Source organism: Gossypium arboreum, chromosome 10 (assembly GCF_025698485.1).
Source record: "Gossypium arboreum isolate Shixiya-1 chromosome 10, ASM2569848v2, whole genome shotgun sequence".
In the NCBI taxonomy this organism is placed as follows: Eukaryota; Viridiplantae; Streptophyta; class Magnoliopsida; order Malvales; family Malvaceae; genus Gossypium; species Gossypium arboreum.
The window spans coordinates 63,669,698-63,685,235 of record NC_069079.1 but is presented as its reverse complement, the minus strand read 5'-3'; the positions used below and the strand labels follow the sequence as shown (position 1 = coordinate 63,685,235).

Genomic DNA, 15,538 nt, shown 5'->3' with positions numbered 1-15,538 from the left:
GCAAGATTGAGTCTTGGTTTTTTAAGATTTTCCTTAGATTAGTTTTAGGATTAGTCTTAAAACTTTAGGCGATGAGTGACTAATCGATTTATCTCGAATTGGTTAGTGGTGACTTTTTTTTTAGGTTTTCGTGTCTAGCTTACTAAGTTTTTTGTTGACAAACCCAGTTTTAAAACTAATTCTGATTATGTGAGTTTGGAGTGCCTTGACTTTTCTTGCAGGCTAGAAGATTTGTTTAATTTTGGATTTGAACTCAAGGATCGTAGATTTTGATGAAACAATATGTTAAGATTTTAAAATTGATTCTAGCATATCTAGGAATCCATGAAATCAGAAAATGGTGTTCTAATCCTATTCGTTTTTCATAAACACTTGGTTTATGATGGGAACAAGTTTTGATGCAGATCAAACGAGTTCATGTGGTTGAAGATCCAAATAATGCCTTGGAACAAATTTTGTAACTTGCAATTTTTTCTTTTTTAAAGATGGAATCATGTAAATCTTTGGCTACTTAGAGTTGATTTTATTTTTTAATTGTTAGATAAATATTATTGATATTTGTATGATTCTTGTTAAGATTATCTCATGATAACTTATAAAAACATAATATTATAGATGCTGAGTTAATAGTTATACGCTCAAGATTATTTTGACACAAGATTCTAATTAAGGAACAATGGCTAAAGTAGAACAACTATTAATGTGGAATCTTGTGATTTATTATTTTATCTTTAAAATTTAAATATGTTAAATATTTTTTTCACTAACACCGGCAAAAAAGTTTATATAAATTTTGATATCCCTGACACAAATATAATTTTGAAAAAAAAAATACAAAACTCCAACACGCTAGGCTCATACTTTAGAGAGTAGAATCATTATTGTCGAATGCCAAGTAGATCGAGAAGGGCATAGGAACATTCATCTTCAGTCAAATTGGGTTTTCTTGATCTTCAGTCAGATTCTGAAATCTAATCTAATCTAATCACGTTTTTGGCCGTCATACTTATTATTTTGTGCATGGCAAAGATTGCTGTTATTCGCACCATTGCTTTGCTTTCGTTCCAACTCCTATGTGTGTCCCAACCTATTTGGAGTAACTCTTCAAAGATTCTTTTTTAGTTTATGTATCAATGTCATGATTTGCAATGGATTCCGGAATCAACCTCATCTTCACGTGCTTTTCTCATACAACCATACTATCCAGCCTCTGATGAATCAAAGAAACAAAAACAAGCACATATATTGTATAAAATGAACCAAGTTCAACCTTGAGTCTCTATTGTAAGCTCTTCACAGTGAAACATTAATTCGTTTTCAAATCTTTGCAAAACAAAACGCTCTTCCGACAATATAATATTGGTAACATAGTATTTCTTATCTGAAAAAGGCTTTCTACACGTTCTTCCAGCCCGATGTAAATAATCGATAGCAGTTTTTGGGAGGTCGAAGTTGTATATGTGAGTAGTTTCTGGTAGATCAATCCCCCTAGCTACAATATCTGTAGACACAAGGAGATAGCCATCTCCTTTCCTCACATCCTGCAATTTTTTCAGAATAAGAATGTTTTTAATAAAATGATTGAACTACAAATAACACATGCTGGTATGAATTTCAACTGTAAATTTGGAAAGAAATAATTATATCTTTCCCCTTTCCATTCTCCCCTACAATCCTTAACATAAGAGTCAAACAATAGGGAATTGTTAAAAAACAACTTTTGATAGAGGAAGGAAGATGTAAAAGTTACATAAAAACTTCTCCTATTCTCCCTTTCCAACATCTCTCTGCTAACTAGTATTCTTCATACACCAGAACTACCACAGTGCTTTTTATCTACCCCGACTGCGTTCATTTTTCTTCTTTTTTCTTTTCACATAAAAGGAATCATATAGTTTTGTTAGAAAAATCAACTAAATTAATTAGCAAAAATCTCAGCATGCTTTTATTTAGAGGGAATGGGAGAGGCCGCACTCAATCATAGAAGAAATAGAGAACATTTACTGTGAGTGAAGCTGCACGTGAATTGAAATTCATGTCTTCCTCCAAAAGAAGGATATCTAAAGAACCTTCATACGAAGCCCTCAAGAAATCAATTACAGCAGTTGTTGAGGGAGCTTGTCCAGACTTTTTTGACTTCTCAGACTGCACAGAATTGCAGAGAAATAACTAGTTGTGAAATCATCAGAGAAACCCAGAAAGTTGGACCTAAAGATTGTGGAAGTTCATATTAAAACCTATTGCAATCCTACTTTTCCTTTCATCCATGAACACATAAAACTCTATACTTTATACATCTTTATATAGAGAGATTTAGACTGGAACCAGCAGGTATCATGATCATATCCAGAAAATGTCCTTCATTGAATATCAAGTTGAAGTAAAGCATTCATACCAAAAAGAGAAACCGAAACCTATTTTCAGGATAACAAAATATATAAATTGCATCATCTCAGAAATCAACACTTGAAGAAGGATTAAGCCATACATACCTGCTCACCAACAAAAATAATACCAGACTCAGGCAGATCTGATTGTAATAAAGATAACAATACTTGATGTTTCGCTTTTCTACCACATATCTGTGAAGATCATAAACAATCAAGGGTTCATAGACCAAAAGCAAGATGCTAGAACCGAAAATAGCATTTGGTAAAACATAATCATAGTAAATACATATGATACTCAAAATTTTCTTACCACAAATCTATGATATAGGCATGCTGGCATTGGCATAATTCGATTGACATGGACATGAACAACATCTCCCTGTAGGTAATATAGAAATAGTAATGCAAGAGTGAAAACCAAAAACAGAAATAGTCTCAAACAGAATGACACAAAAAGAATTGTTAACAAATTAACCTTTGTCCACTTCTGCTGAATGCAGTCGTGTCTAAATCGTCTATGCTGGAGAATGGATGCACTGGCAAAAACAGTTTGACGGTTGTTACACGAGGAATATGATGTCAAAAGCTTCCGGAGAGAACTAACTTGTTTGGATGATTTGAATAAAAAATCAACCTAACAGAGGAAAAAAAGAGTATGAGACCTCATTCTTCAAAATAAATAAGTTTCAATGAAACTTGAATACACTGAAAATTACAAATATCATTCAAACAACTGTGGTGTTCAGCTTGAAATTCTAGGTTGAAAGTTTACATGCAAATGTTGCTCTCAGTCAGATACAGATTATAAACAAGTTAACTAATTAGAAGAGGAAGAAGCTTATGGTAATTTAAATACCTCATCAACCACCAATACTCGCAAAGAATCAAGCTTCAATATCTGCTTTTCAAGCAGCTGGCTCAAACTTCCAATTGTTGCTACCACAATAGCAGGTGGTTCTGCCTGAAAAATGTAAACATTGGAGGAAAATAAATGAACGAATTAAATATGGTAAAACATGATCATGCCATCCATTTTCATGTATACTGCCATGAATTTTTGCACAAAAAGAAGAGCTTTCAAAAAAAAAAAATTTACTTCAATGTTAAGAGAACACCTTGAAGATAATAGGTCATCAAACTTTACCCAAGGGACACTTTCATTGTTGCTCAATAAAATTAGAAAGGATTGAAAGAGAGCTGAGTTCCATTCTTTATCAATTACTTATCAGATAGTTATACATTGTCAAAACTAATCACTTCCTATTGGACAATCTTTTTAACTACTTTAGAATGATGATAATGTTTTGAAAAAACTATCCTGTTATCTAGACGGACATCTAGACTTTACTTGGTATGAAAGATAAAAGAGGAGTGACGAGAAAATTTGTTAATGAAATGGTTAAGCTACAAAGTAGGAAAGTGGTTGTGAATCTTAACCATTTTGATTAAGAAACTCTCCATTCTCGCTCCTTCCCAAACTCATACCAAGTAAAAAGCCTTAACAAACAGCATAAAAAGAACAAAGCACCTTGAGCCAACTTTTATGTCTCCTCAACATTCCTCCATCTAAAAGCGCCATAACAGTATATGACTTCTGTTCTAGTTCGGGACCCATTTGTCTTGCAGCAGCCAACATCCTAGCCACTTTCGTGATCTTGATCATACAACAAACACCAAAATTTCCATAATAATACTGCTACTATCACATTCACTTCATAGAATCCAATTCAGTAAACTACATATTTGTCCGAAATAGCACATAGATAAGCAATAGAACTTGAAATATTAAAATAATAAAAATGAAAAGTCTTACTTGCATGCCAAGTTCCCTGGTGGGAACCACAATTAGAGCTTGAACAGCCGATTTTTTAGGATTTATTTGAGAATAAATTAACAACAAGTAAGTCAGCGTCTTCCCTGAACCTGTCTAGAGCACCACTAATAAACCAAACGTTAGATTAAATCATCATCTCAGCCAAATCGTTTTCTTTTTTTCCAAATATATATAATTACGAATTCGATTTATAGAAACTATTTTAACCGTATGAAAAAAGATAAAACCACATGAACATTGAAATTAATAATAGAAATTACATAAAACAATGATTTGGAAGAAAAGGAACCTGAGCATGAAGAATGCAATCGTTTCCAGAGAAGAGAACAGGCAAAGCTTCCTTCTGTACATCTGTTGGCACTAAATATCCAGCCTCTTCCAGTCTGAAACGCCACCGCATCAGTGAGAAACATACCTCCAATAGTTTAAGAAATTAACAAAACAAAAGGGAGGTACAAATTGTAGAAGGCGATGGAGGTGGAGCAGAAACTTGCCTACGTAGCACATTGCCCGGCACATGATCCAGGCAAATTTCACGAAGGGTTGGAGAATGATTATTACTATTCCTTTCCTCCAGCTCTTTAGCTAGTAGAAAAGATTTAGAATTGGGCAAGCAGAAGAGAGCATTATCATTTGAGAATTTTTGGGATAAACAACAAAGATTGAGGTAAGGTCTTCGTGATTGAAGGAAACGAGAAGCCATTGGTTTCGAGTACGGTGCCGTTTTGGTTATAGCCAGAATCTGGGAGGCCGAATTTGAAGCCATTTTCCTGGTATTTAGAGTGGAGAGGGAATGGGATGATGATTGTAGACATCAAAAGTTTTTACGGTAAATCCTACATCTCATAGATTATTTAGGGCTGAAAAAGCCGAGGAGTGAGCTCCTTAAAATAAGGTTTATATATATATATATATATATAACAAGGTTTTATGTCAAATTCATTTCCACTGTCCATCTTCCTCTCACATTGGATAATTTATTTATCCTATTTTGGAGTAAAGATAGAAAGAATAAACTAAGTTTCCTTTTTAAGTTTGTAATTACATTTTTATCCTATTAAATTTTTCATAGATTATTTTATAAAAAATTAGTTAAAAATATCATTATAATCTATTGTATCTGTTACTTTCCCCTTTTTTTTTTGATAAATTAATAACAATTACACATTAACAATAATACCCTAAGTTAGAGGAAGAATTCTCTCTTTGTAATTGATCTATTATCACTAAAGGTATATCCTGAAAAACATGTGGATCAATAGGAAATTGCTTCATCAATCCGGCAAAAGCATATGCAATCGTATTAGCCTCTCTCGAGACATATTGGATCACTACCTTCCATTGTTTTTGACACAGTTCAATAATTTTTATACCTAAATCCCTATTCAGTTGGCCTTGAAATCTACCTTGAATGGATTCTATAACAAGAACACAATTTGTTTCTACAATGACATTTTTGCATTTTGCCTTCCATGCAAACTGGAGGCCATCATAAATAGCCTTAACTCAGCTTGCTCAACATTACTTCTCCCAATGTTTCTTTCGATTCCCCAAAGCCAATTGTCGCATTCCTCCCTAGCCATGGTCACCAAAAACTCTAGCCCCGAATAAGGATTACGTGCCCTACCTGTATACATTTTAATGTATCATGGCGTAGGTGGCTTCCATTAATGATTATGAATCTACCTCATATTTATACCATCTATTCCTCCCAACCTATGCTTGGTGAATTTCACCCAACACCAACTAGATTGGATAATTTGAGTACTGTTAAACTACTCATCTTGGAAAACACATAAGTTTTTTTGTTTCCAAATTTTATAGCATAAAATCCCAAAAAATGACTACTAATCAACCTCATGAAAAACTAGTTCAAATTTTCCAGTCTATTCTTGATTGATTGGTTGTTCGATTATATTGAAATGCTTAATACGTTAGAATTGACACCTCTAGCGAAAAACCTAGATAAATGAGACCAAGATGAGAGTTTATCCTTAGATAGTTTGATATAATCATGCCGATAGTGAGACTGAGAGGTAATCTATATGCCTAGGTGAAACCGAGAGGTAATCTTAGGTGGTATCTTTTAGTCTAGGATGAGACCAAGAGGAGATTCCTAACTAAGAGTGGCAACCAATAGGTTCATTAGTTTCATTAGCACTCAACTAATCAATCGACCATCGTTTAGATATTTACATTATCTAAAACATTAGGAAGGAAGTTTAGCTTAGTTAGTATAATTAATAGTTTAATTTTAGTTTATAAACAATTTTATTTAGACTTGCACTAATAATTTCTGACTCGATTAGATTAGTAATTATTTAACTTGTAATTAACTTAGTAAACACATTTACCCACTTGGTAATCCTTTGGGTTCGACCCCTTGGAATACTCCAGTGTTCCATCGGACACTATAAATATTACAATTGACATTGTCCGCTTGTAGTTAAAACCCGCTTTTTAAATTGTTTCATAAAATTATTTTTTTTCTCCGCACAAGCGCGTGCTGGTCAAGTGCCAAATCCACCACCCAACAAGTATGTGCCCTTCCCACCATCCAACAAGACTGAGGAGGGAGAAGAGGACGCTGGTGACAATGAAGAAGACGAGGGAGATGATGATGATGATGATGAACCTTTCCCAACCTACAACTACGAGGCAACGTTTCAACCTTAACGTCCCTTGACGAAGGATCTTCGCATCTGTATTCCAAGCTAACAAATCCTAACCCAATCTTAGGGTAAGAGGGCTACCAAGACATTTGTGGGTCAGGATCAAGGAAAGGGGAAGGAGACGATGGTTGAGGAGTTGAGGCCCAACTTTGATTAAATTGAAAATTTTTAATTTTTATTGGGACTTGGATGATTTTTATTTTTCTTCTTTTGTTATATTCTATTTTTATTTGTTTTAACTAATGAAAAAATGTGTCTTTTTCTGTATAGGAATGTAACAGCCCGATTTTGGGCTTAGTCAGAACAGTGGTTTCGGGACCACTAACCCGAAGTCAGAGAAATTATTTTTGATATTATTTTATGTGTGATGGCATGTTTATAAAGGTGCATGAGTGGATTAATTTTAGCATTTGTGAGCTTAATTGCGAAAAAGGACTAAATTGCATAAAGTGCAAAAGTCTTATTTTGATAGCTAAGGGAGTTAAATTGCCATGAAACTTAAATTGGGGGTCTTTAAAGGGAAAATAGACCCTTAGACTATAGCTTGGCCGACCATATGGCAAAAAAAATCTAATGGTCAAGGTACTAGGTATGTGATGACATAATGTGCAATAAAATAATACCCTAAAAGCCTAGTCATCATCTTTTTCCTCCATTCTTTCTTCTTGACCGAAAATATCATCCATTAGAGGGGTTTTTGAAGCTTGAATTTTCAGCCATTTAGTCTCTCCACAAGTAAGTGATTTTGATGATTTTTGTACTTTTAGAACATTTGTAACATAAGTTTTCAAATGAGGAGACTATTTTGCAAAACAGTTAAAAGTCTAGGGTTTTACCATGAGTGTTCATGTTTTTTTTCTGAAATTTCATGTAAGAAAATGAATCATAGTGGTGAAATAAACAACTTTTGTGAAGAGATTTCTCATGGAAACCCTAAAAAGGACCATTTTACATAAGTTATAAAATAAGTGATAAATGTGTGAAATAATGGAAAATTTTGGGTTGCTATAAGAGTAAAAAGGGTTTGACTAGGCTTAGGATTTGAAGAAATTCGATAAATATCAATTTTTGAGCATAGGGGTAAAATGGCCATTTTGCCCAATTATGATTTTTTGGGTGTCTAGATTAATGTGCTGATAAAACGAGTGAATTTTGTTATTATAGATCAAGAAATTCAAAATCTAAACCTAGATCGGGGGAATGCCAAGCGAGTAGATTAGACCAACGAATCGTCATATTCTGGAAGCCGAGGTAAGTTGTATGTAAATAATACAACTACTTTGTTATTATATGTGCTGAATTGATATGACATGAAGTGCTTGATTGTGGAAATAAGAACGCATGATGATAATTAAAATAGTAGAATTCTCGTTTAAACCATAGGGAATAAATCGAATATTCATGCCATGACGTATGGGTTATTGTGAGCTAGTGCAAGACATGTCTGGGACATGCATCGGCCACATTATGAGAGCCAGTGTAAGACCATGTCCGGAACATGGCATCGGCATTGAGACGAGAGCTAGTGTAAGACATGTCTGGGACATGCATCGACCTCATGAAGTAAGCCAGTGTAAGACCATGTCTGGGACATGGCATTGGCACGGATATGCGAGAGCTAGTGTAAGACCATGTCTGGGACATGACATCAGCCTCAATGATGATAGTCAGTATAAGACCATGTCTAGGATATGGCATCAACTTGAGACATGAGCCAATGTAAGACCATGTCTGGGACATGGCATCAGCATTACACCTTATGTCTGAGGCTTAGTGAATATCCGATAATATTCCAAATGGTTCAACGGTGAGAGTTGTAATTTAAGTTAAACGAGAAAATTATAACCATGCTGTGAGTGGTACAGTTACCTATTTGAAATATAAGAGATATGAGCTCAATATATGCTATGTGATTTGTACTGGATAGTGACGAGTAAGTTGTGCTTATGCCTTCTTTTGTATTATGAGCACGTTGACGAATGGTAGAATTGTTGTTATGTTTATTTACATGCAACTCACTAAGATTTATGCTTACTCCCTCTCCTTTCCATTTTCTTATAGCACTGCCTAATCAGCTCGAGGTTCATCAGACGTCGGAAGCATCGATCACACTATCAACCAAAGCACTTGGTATAGTTGGTTTTACTTTTTGAAATATGGCATGTATAGGGCTTAGACTTTTGATGTTTGTGCCATGTTAAATTGGCCAAATGTGTTGGCTTGGGATGAATCCCTTCATTTTGTATTAAGCCTTGGAATAGATGTTCATTATTGATAAATGCAATAATGATATTTTCATGAATGAGATAATGCCTTGTGTGGCTAATTATACCTTGTATTTTTGAATGGATGTTGTTATATTATGTTTCAAGGTGGCAAGGGCTTGGTAGATAGCTCTATATTGTCCACACGGGTAGATACATGGGGGTGTGTGACACCCGGCCAGCCATATGGGCTTGTTGTCCGACCGTGTGTCCTCTGCACGTAAAATTTGCAAGTCAGCATGTATAGTAGTAAACACACGGGTAGAGACACGGCCATGTGTCTCAGCCGTGTAAAGGGGATGGCCTAGCACATGGGCGTGTGCCTTGGCCGTGTGGCCCTAGAGAATTGCTGACGTCAGAAACATAATGTCTAAGTTTCTACACACGGGCGTGTGTCAGGCCGTGTGAAAACCCCTGTAGGTTCGAATTTGAAATTAATTCCACACGGGTAAAGGATACGGGCGTGTCCCTAAATGCTTAGGCCGTATGAACCACATGGGCCATCAGCACGACCATGTTGATATGGTCACATGGGAGTGTTGCCCTTCTCACACGGGCGTGTGCCCCTATGTCACGTGTTATTTTTAAAAGTTCTTAAAATGACCCAAATTAGTCCCGAATGGTTTCAAATGAATGTTTTGCGCCTCGTAGTCCCATATTAAGGAGTGTATGGTAAAGTTGGGAAAAGTTTCAAATTTGACCAATTCTTGGTGACTCGGATAATGTGTGAATATATGTGTTCAAGTTAGGTAATACCTCATATTCCATCCTCTTGTAGGGTACGGGTGTGGGGTGTTACATTTAGTGGTATCAGAGTATGGTTTAGTCTGTTCTAGGACTAAACCAGCGTGAGTACGAGTCTAGCTATACATGCCATAACTGTATATTGATAGTGTGACAAATCCTGACGATTATAAATTATGTTCTTCATATAGTAAATGAATCCTGACGTAGCTACGGCAGATGATGTAGAGAGTAATGCGTCGGCTCCCGCTAAAGGGACCGCACCAGTGGATAATGGGCCCGTGACAATGAGTCAGGACGGAGGGGCTAGAGAGGTTTACCTCCATATGATGGACGCATGGTACTTAGAGCTTATTCGAGCAAACCTGAATACTCTACCTCCCCCACCTCCCCCAATTCCTTAACTAGTTCATATAACTCCTCAAGGAGCAGAGATGGCTAGGAGAGAGAAACCTTCAGTAGATAGAATTCAAAAACATGAGGCCTAAAAATTTTAGGAAAACACTGATGATGACCTCGAAAGGGCCGAGTTTTGGTTGGAAAATACCATCAGGGTATTTGATGAATTATCGTGTACACCGAAGGAGTGTATGAAGTGCATAGTGTCACTCCTACAAGATTCAGCTTACCAATGGTGGAATACTCTCGAGTCAGTCGTATAGAGAGAGCGGATAACGTGGGAATTCTTTCAGGAAGAGTTCCAAAAGAAGTAGATTAGCCAGAGGTTTATAGACCAAAAAAGGAAAGAGTTTTTAGAGTTAAAGCAAGGCCGTAGAATGGTGACTGAATACGAGTGTGAGTTTGTGAGACTCAGCAAGTATGTACGAGAGTGCGTATCTACAGAAGCCATTATGTGCAAGAGTTTTAAAGATGGTCTAAACGAAGACATCCGTTTATTAGTTGGCATCTTGGAGATAAGAGAATTTATGGTACTCATGGAGAGAGCATGTAAGGCCGAGAAATTAGCCAAAGAGAAGAGAAAAGCATACATCGAGTCCCGAGACTCAAGAAAAAGATAGATAGGGAAATCACAGAAGACCTCATCTAAGTGATCGAGAGAGTTTTCTACCCAAACGAATGCTTCGGTAGGGTTCCCAAGTAGAAACAAGAACTAGCAGAACACGACTTCTAGAGCTCAAACCACTTCTATAGCTAGTGTTGGTAGTGCTCGGCCAAATAGGCCAGAGTGTTCACAGTGTGGTAGACGTCATTTAGGCGAATGCCTAGGGAATGAGAGGGGCTACTTCAAATGTGGATCACTAGACCACTTCATCCGAGATCGATTTTGATGGTAGAGAAAAAAGAAAGATGTGAAGGCAAGTAGTGCTCCTTTGAGGGGTAGACCACAAAAGAATCCTGGAAGTGGGGCTAGTACTAGAGGTGCGCCAAGAGATGCTGTAGAGAGGTCCAAGGGCAGAGCGCCTGCAAGGACTTATGCTGTACGTGTTCGTGAAGAGGCAGAGTCTCCCGATGTGAATACGGTTCTTTTTCTATCCATGATATATATTGCGTTGCTTTAATTAACCCGAGGTCTACCCACTTTTATATTTGTATGGAATTGATATCCCGTATGAACATGCTAGTAAAGTCCACTGAATTTGTGGTAAAAGTGTCCAACCCTTTAGGCAGACATGTGCTAGTTGACCAAATGTGTAGAAATTGTCCTTTGACAATTAGAGGTCATTATTTTCTAGCTAACTTGATGTTATTGCCGTTTAATGAATTTGAGGTAATCCTGGGGATAGATTGGTTAACTTCTCATAGTGTTGTAGTGGACTGTGGGAGAAAAGTTATTGAGTTGAAATGTGAAGACGGGAATGTTCTTCAGATTGGACCAGATGAATTGGATAACTTGTCTGTAATAATATAGTCCTTAACTACTGAGAAGTATTTGAGGAAGAGATTGAGGCTTATCTCGCTTTTGTGTTGAATACTCAACTATCTAAGTCGAAGGTTGAATTAGTACCGGTGGTTTGTGAGTTTGTAGATGTGTTTTCAGAAGAGTTTCCCAGATTATCGCCAACCAGAGAAGTCGAGTTTGGAATTGAGTTAGTCCCTGGTATGGCACCCATTTTGATTGCTCCGTACAAGATGGCTCGTACGAAGTTAAACGAGTTGAAAGTTCAACTACAAGAGTTAACTGACAAGGGTTTTGTAAGACCGAGTTTTTCTCCATGGGTGCCCCAGTACTATTTGTGAAGAAAAAGGATGGGTTGATGAGATTGTGCATAGACTACCGACAACTCAACAAAGTGACTATGAAGAACAAGCATCCCTTGCCAAGGATCGATGATTTGTTCGATCAGTTGAAGGGAGCCACTGTGTTTTCTAAGATCGACTTAAGGTCTGGCTACTACCAGTTAAGGGTTAAGGAGCAAGACGTTTCGAAGACCACTTTTCAAATGAGGTACGGCTATTATGAGTTCCTCGTTATGCCCTTTGGCTTAACGAATGCCCCAACGATTTTAATGGACCTGATGAACCGCATTTTCTGACCGTACCTGGATAAATTCGTCGTCATTTTTATTGATGACATATTGATTTATTCGCGTGATGAGAGTGTGCACTCGGAGCATTTGAGAACAGTTTTACAAACCTTGAGAGACAAGTAGTTGTACGCCAAATTCAGTAAGAGTGAATTCTGGCTTAAGGAGGTAGGATTTCTATGACATATTGTGTCGAGTGACGGGATTAGAGTTGACCCGAGTAAAATCTCATCTATTGTTAAATGGAAACCCGAGGAATGTGACAGAGGTTCGAAGCTTTTTGGGTTTGGCCGAATATTACAGAAGATTTGTGAATGAATTCTCAATGATAGCAACTCCGATAACAAGGTTGTAGCAAAAAGATGTCAAGTTTGAATAGATGGAGAAATGCCAATAGAGTTTGGAGAAATTAAAGGCTTTGTTGACCGAAGCCCCAGTATTAGTGCAACCGGAATCGAGAAAAGAGTTTGTGGTATATAGCGACGCCTCCTTAAATGGATTGAGGTGCATGCTCATGCAAGAAGGTAAAGTCATAGCTTACGCTTCGAGGTAGCTGAAACCACATGAGAAAAACTACCCGACGCACGATTTAGAGTTGGCAGCCATCGTGTTCGCGTTGAAAATTTGGAGACACCATTTGTATGGCGAGAAATGCCTAGTGTTCATCGACCATAAAAGTCTTAAGCACCTGATGACTCAAAAAGATTTAAATTTGAGACAACGGAGATGGTTAGAATTATTAAAAGATTATGAGTTGATTATCGACTACCATCCGAGAAAGGTGAATGTGGTTGTCGATGCATTGAGTAGAAAATCATTATATGCGTTGAGAACAATGAATTCCCAATTGGCCTTGTTAGATGACGGTTCAGTTTTAGTAGAATTGAGAGCTAGGCTAGTGTTTCTACAAGAGATCCATGAAGCTCAGAAAGATGATAAGGATTTGCAAGCCATGAGAACTCAGTATGAGTCAGGGGTTGAATCAGAGTTTTCGATTGGTACTGATGGGTGTATAATGTTCAAATATAGAGTTTGTGTACCCAAGGATAGTGAGCTTATTCAGAAGATATAACGAGTGGCACAAAGTGGTTGTTTGTCTATCCACTCGGGTAGTGTGAAAATATACAATGACTTGAAGAAAATGTATTGGTGGTCGAGAATGAAAAGAGACATTTCAGAGTTTGTTTCCAAGTGTCTTATGTGTTAGCAAGTGAAGGTTGAACACCAAGTACCATCGGGTCTACTTTAGCCTATCACGGTCCCTTAGTGGAAGTAGGATAAATTACTATGGATTTTGTGATAGGTTTGCTGATAACCCCAAAGAAAGAGGATGCTATTTGGGTTGTTGTGGATAGGCTAACAAAGTCGACACATTTTATACCAGTACGTACCGACTACTCCCTTAAGAAACTGGCTGACTTGTACTTTTTCGAGATTGTGAGGCTTCATGGAGTACCTTTGTCAATTATTTCAGATAGAGACCCGAGGTTTACCTTGAGGTTTTGGAAGAAGTTCCAAGAGGCATTGGGAACTAAACTGAATTTTAGTACAGCATTTGACCCGCAAACTGACGGTCAGTCAGAAAGAGTGATTCAGATTTTAGAAGACATGTTACGGTGTTATGTTCTCAAGTTCCAAGGTAGTTGGAAAAAGTACTTACCATTAGTTGAATTCACCTACAACAATAGTTATCAGTCAAGTGTGAAGATGGCACCCTATGAGGCTTTGTATGGGCGTAAGTCCCAAACACCTTTATATTGGATCGAGCTAAGAGAGAATCAGATTCACTGGGTCAACTTAGTCAAAGAGACTGAAGAAAAGGTTAAAGTTCGTGATAGCATAAAGACCACATCGAATAGAAAAAACCATACGCAGATTTAAAATGAAAAGAAATCAAATTTCAAGGCAGTGATCGAGTGTTTTTGAAAGTATCCCCATGGAGGAAAGTCCTCAGATTTGGTAGAAGAGGCAAGTTGAGTTCTCGTTTCATAAGACCTTATGAGGTTACTGAGAAAGGAGGGCCTGTGGCCTATCTATTGGTTTTGCCATCCGAATTGGAAAAGATTCATGATGTGTTTCATATGTCCATGTTGTGTCGATATAGATCAGACTCTTCGTATGTGATTGCGCCATCAGAGGTAGAGATTCATCCGGACATGACTTATGGCAAAGAGCCAATCAGGATTTTGGCTCAGAAAGTCAAACAGTTGAGGAATAAGAGTATAGCACTTGTGAAAGCCTTATGGCATAGACATGGAGTCGAAGAAGCTACATGGGAACCTGAGGAAACTATGAGAGACCAATACCCGAATTTATTCACCGGTAAGATTTTCGAGGACGAAAATTCCTAAGGGGGAGAATTGTAACAACCCAATTTTGGGCTTAGTCGGAACAGTGGTTTCAGGGCCACTAACTTGAGGTCAGAGAAATTATTTTTAATATTATTTTTTGTGTGATGGCATGTTTATAAAGGTGCATGAAAATTTGGTGGATTAATTTTAACGTTTGTTGCGAAAAAGGACTAAATCGCATAAAGTGCAAAAGTCCTATTTTGATAGCTAAAGGAGTTAAAATGCCATGAAACTTAAATTGGGGGTCTTTAAATTAGACCCTTAGACTATAGCTTGGCCGGCCATGTGACAAAGAAAATCTAATGGTCAAGGTATTAGGTATGTGATGACATAATGTGTAATACAATAATACCCTAAAAGCCTACTCATCATCTTTTTCCTCCATTCTTTCTTCTTGATCTAAAATATCAGCCATTAGAGGGGTTTTTGAAGCTTGAATTTTCATCCATTTAGTCTCTCCACAAGTAAGTGATTTTGATGATTTTTCTTGATGATTTTTGTACTTTTAGAACCCTTGTAACATGAGCTTTCAAATGAGGGGACTATTTTGCAAAACGGTTGAAAGTCTAGGGTTTTACCATGAGTGTGTTCATGTTGTTTTTTGAAATTTCATGTAAGAAAATGAATCATAGTGGTGAAATAAACAACTTTTGTGAAGAGATTTCTCATGGAAACCCTAAAAAGGACCATTTTGCGTAAGTTGTAAAATAAGTGATAAATGTGTGAAATAATGGAAATTTTTGGGTTGCTATAAGAGTAAAAAGGGTTTGACTAGGCTTAGGATTTGAAGAAATTCG

At 37.0% G+C, this 15,538-nt stretch overlaps 1 protein-coding gene across 2 annotated transcripts; it reads right to left on the bottom strand.

Moving 5' to 3' along the window:
- Window positions 1–1,245: 1,245 nt before the first annotated feature.
- Window positions 1,246–5,172, bottom strand: LOC108487305 (DEAD-box ATP-dependent RNA helicase 58, chloroplastic). 2 transcript variants are annotated; one of them, XM_017791611.2, is made up of 10 exons: window positions 4,719–5,130; window positions 4,514–4,607; window positions 4,204–4,317; window positions 3,919–4,044; window positions 3,247–3,351; window positions 2,866–3,024; window positions 2,701–2,769; window positions 2,493–2,582; window positions 2,005–2,145; window positions 1,246–1,541 (listed from the first exon to the last, which is right to left on the bottom strand). In XM_017791611.2, exons 1-10 carry the CDS (start codon window positions 4,988–4,990, stop codon window positions 1,266–1,268), a joined length of 1,446 nt encoding a protein of 481 aa, XP_017647100.1. In that variant the 5' UTR covers window positions 4,991–5,130; the 3' UTR covers window positions 1,246–1,265. The 2 variants fall into 2 exon arrangements, with proteins under 2 accessions (XP_017647100.1, XP_017647102.1); XM_017791613.2 differs by having other exon boundaries at window positions 1,325–1,541; window positions 1,975–2,145; window positions 4,719–5,172.
- Between the last annotated feature and the right edge of the window lie 10,366 nt (window positions 5,173–15,538).

Coding starts and splice junctions, on each gene's coding strand:
- LOC108487305 (XM_017791611.2), bottom strand. CDS start 4,990: ATGGCTTCAAATTCGGCCTCCCAGATTCTGGCTATAACCAAAACGGCA. Junction 4,318..4,513: donor ATTGCATTCTTCATGCTCAG/GTTCCTTTTCTT, acceptor GTGGTGCTCTAG/ACAGGTTCAGGGAAGACGCT. Junction 3,025..3,246: donor GAGTATTGGTGGTTGATGAG/GTATTTAAATTA, acceptor TTCCTCTGTTAG/GTTGATTTTTTATTCAAATC.